Raw genomic sequence first — 3,793 nt, forward strand, 5'->3', positions numbered from 1 at the left:
TCGCTGAATGGATTAAATTAGGCAATGTATGTCAGCGAGTTTGAATTAAATAAATCAAATTACTTGCGTCAGCGCTGATGAAACATCGATACAACCGAGGCATCAGTACGCATCAGTAGCCTGTTTCACTCAGATTAGGCAAACATGATTTACACCACCTTCTTGCAACATATCTAAACACAGCTAAACTGCCACGCATTATTCAGATTTTTGTACAGGTTTTGAAAATGACTAGTTGGAAATGTACCTTGGATGTGTTGTTAGTTGCCTCAAAGAATTCATCGCTTTTGATAGAGAGATTCCACTCAAATAAAGCTGTAACTCACACGAAGGCAATAATATAACCAGTAATGACCGTGCGTTAATTTCCCTCGCACGAAAACAAGCAGATACCAGTTCTATGCCCAATGCGTAACGGGCTTCGAAAAGTGGAGTTGCAACAAAATAGTGACTTTACTAAAAGTGCCTCTTTTTTTATTTTGCATCAAAATGCGGTTATGTTGTGTTAGACTAGGCATATCCACCTTTTGTGAAGTGTTCTTTTTCCTCAATGCAGGAACATTTATTATTCACTGGTTATTTGCCATGATTATGAAGTCATTTAAAATGTATAGGCTAATAAGGTGGGGATGCAATAAATCAGTCTGGTGGGAAAGAACTAAGGCAACCGTAGACAAAACCGGTTTGTGGATTTTAGTGGTTGGTTGTCTGACATTCTCAGACCTCATTTCTGATTGGCTGCCATTTGTGGAAGCTCACGGGTACATCTAACTATTAAGCGCCTCCCAATCTCTGCAAAGAACAGTATAATACATGGAACCGCCTTTTTAAACGCACTGACGACTTTTCTTCATTTGGGCTCTATGTGCATTTTAAACGGTTAAAAGTTGAAGAAGTAGTTTGGGAAACAGTTGTGACTCCAGTAGTGCGCAATGCTCTCTCATGCCGACCTCTTGGATACTCGCCTCGGTGAGTTATCGCCACCAAACTCCGGTCTTCAACTCCACTGTAAGCTAGAGGATTTTTCAGTCTTTACCATGAACTAATGTGATAGACAGACAACATAGGTGTCTGGTTCTGTGCTTTATTTACTTGCAATATTATTAAATTACCAAATAAATTAATGACACATTTACCACCATCAACGTACTTAAACAAAGATGGAATGCGATGTTTAACTTTATTATTATTATTATTATTATTATTATTATTATTATTATTATTATTATTTTAATGTTATTTGACTTCGAGACAAGTTTGATCAAATACAGCAAGTCGACCTGTTCCTTAGTCTATTATTATTTTAAATAATTTTACCTGTCATTTAATATTAATACTAGTATATTCCTGCCACTTGGAAAGAAAGCTAAATTGTTGACATGTGCTCCTGCAGGGATGAAGGATGCTGCAGCCGAGCTTCTCGGGCACCGAGAAGCTTTTAAGTGCAGACTTGGGGGGGCTGACACTGTTCACCCCGGCGACCTAACTTCTGCTACAGAGACTGTGGAGGGGACCACTCTGCTCCCCGGGGAAGACATAAGTAATGGTGGATCCAATCCTAATGGAATGCAGCAGGTCAACGCCAAAGACCAAGAAAAGCAGCAACAGCAAAACTCTAATCAGCCGGGCGGGCAGAACCAACAGAAACAGAAACGCCACAGGACCCGGTTTACTCCGGCGCAGCTGAACGAACTAGAAAGGAGCTTTGCTAAAACGCACTACCCTGATATCTTCATGAGAGAGGAACTTGCATTACGGATTGGTTTAACGGAGTCAAGAGTTCAGGTGAGGCAAAGAGAACCGTCTTTGGCATCAGAGATTTACAGCTGGCTATCCGACAAAAAAATAAAAACTATATAGCCTTAGGCTACAAACAAGCGAGAACGGCGATTTCTAACTAGAACTGCGAAGAAATTATTAAGCATCAAGGAAATCGCTATCCAATAATACAGGTTATTATCTAATTGCAATGTCAGCCCTAAGAAATCAAGTAAAATTGCAGTGATGCCCGTGGCACTACTTTGACACGCCGCCGGCTGTAAGGTACAATCACATGGGCTGTTAACTGGTGTGCAAAAATACAACGTGATTTGTTTTATTATTATTATTTAGAAAAACTTGAATTCTCACAATAATAATAATAATAATAATAATAATAATAAAAACTAAGAAGCATGGCATCAATGTCAACAAAGTGTAGGCTATATTTCCGTTAAAAACTATAGGCTTCATAAAACGTGTTCTATAATTGAATACGAATTGTCTCGGTAACAACAATGTGAGAAAGCAAATTATAAATTATAGCAAGACATGACAATAATAATTCGTCGGAACAAGAAGGCTTAAGCTGTTGTGAGCTTATCCAACACAGGTTTCATGATGAATTATATGGAGGCCATCAAACTATTTGTCTCCTATAATGTGCCATCGACTATAACGACTTCATTGCCGGCTGTCTGCAAAACATGGCTCTCTTTTTATATTCGAACAAGAAATATATACGTTATTTTTTTTTTACCTTTGTTTGTTTTTTTTCCAACTTGAAATTACCCTCCCGTATGGCTGTATGTCCATGAAGATTGCAATATTTGGAACTGTAGGTTACATACACTAAATAATAATAATAATGATTTTTAAGATTTACGAATTTGAATTTCATAGCAAAGTTCCATCGAACTGAACTTAGTAATATTTAACAAAATAAAAGAATAAAAAAACTAAATATTTTAAGTTATTTTTATTTAATTTTGATTAAAAAAAATACACAATTAAATTCTATCGATTCATAATTTTGTAATGAAATTAAAATGCGTAAATCATAAAAACAGACTAAAATATTTTTTGAGTGTAGCGTAAACGAGGATATGATTCAAAGGGTGCATCTTTGTAAGCATCACAGCCATTTATGAAGAACCACGATATTAGCTAGCCTACTAAACCTACTAAGCCTCTTTAAAATAAAAGCCCTCACCTTCCAGCGAACAATGTCAAATAATTGCGTGAAAGTGTCTGTTTTTAATTTATTCGATTTTGTTTGTTTTATAGTTATGGTAACTGGCAACTGGTAAAAATGCGTGACTTTCTAAATGTTTGTTTTTTCTTTTCGATTTCAGGTGTGGTTTCAGAATCGACGTGCTAAATGGAAGAAGCGCAAGAAGACCACCAACGTTTTCCGGGCGCCGGGCACTTTACTGCCAACGCACGGTTTGCCTCAGTTTCCGTCTGCGGCTGCTATGAGTGATGGTCTCTGCTCTTTTCATGCCAACGACACTCGCTGGGCCGCGGCTGGGATGCCTGGAGTCTCCCAACTGCAAATACCGCCCGCACTGGGCCGGCAGCAGGCGATGGCACAGTCCCTGTCCCAGTGCAGTCTCGGAGCTGGTCCCCCTCCAAACTCCATGGGCCTTTCCAGCAGCTTGTCATCAAATGGTTCCGGTCTTCAATCGCATCTGTATCAACCCACATTTCCTGGGATGGTGCCCGCTTCCCTCTCGGGCCCAACGAATGTGACCGGCTCACCTCAGCTGTGTAGCTCCCCGGACAGTGACATGTGGAGAGGGACTAGTATCGCATCCCTGCGCCGTAAAGCACTTGAGCACACCGTTTCAATGAGTTTCACCTAATTTGAGCACACGAGATATATCCTTTCTGCCCCTGCAAAGCTGAAATTTTTCTGAAAAACACAGTCACGGAACACTCAGGATATGAGGTTATAACTGTGAAATGACAATTGGCAGCCTTGCTGGATGATGGAATCTCGACATACCCCAGACAATGCTCATAAACAGCTGAT

At 39.6% G+C, this 3,793-nt stretch overlaps 1 protein-coding gene across 2 annotated transcripts; it reads left to right on the top strand.

Moving 5' to 3' along the window:
* Nucleotides 1-890: 890 nt before the first annotated feature.
* LOC127436487 (homeobox protein orthopedia B) lies at nt 891-3,793 on the top strand. 2 transcript variants are annotated; one of them, XM_051690681.1, is made up of 3 exons: nt 891-1,008; nt 1,394-1,785; nt 3,114-3,793. In XM_051690681.1, the coding sequence occupies exons 1-3, from the start codon at nt 933-935 to the stop codon at nt 3,621-3,623; spliced, it is 978 nt and encodes a 325-aa protein (XP_051546641.1). In that variant the 5' UTR covers nt 891-932; the 3' UTR covers nt 3,624-3,793. The 2 variants fall into 2 exon arrangements, with proteins under 2 accessions (XP_051546641.1, XP_051546648.1); XM_051690688.1 differs by having other exon boundaries at nt 933-969.

The sequence above is a fragment of the Myxocyprinus asiaticus genome, chromosome 4 (assembly GCF_019703515.2).
Source record: "Myxocyprinus asiaticus isolate MX2 ecotype Aquarium Trade chromosome 4, UBuf_Myxa_2, whole genome shotgun sequence".
Classification (NCBI taxonomy): Eukaryota; Metazoa; Chordata; class Actinopteri; order Cypriniformes; family Catostomidae; genus Myxocyprinus; species Myxocyprinus asiaticus.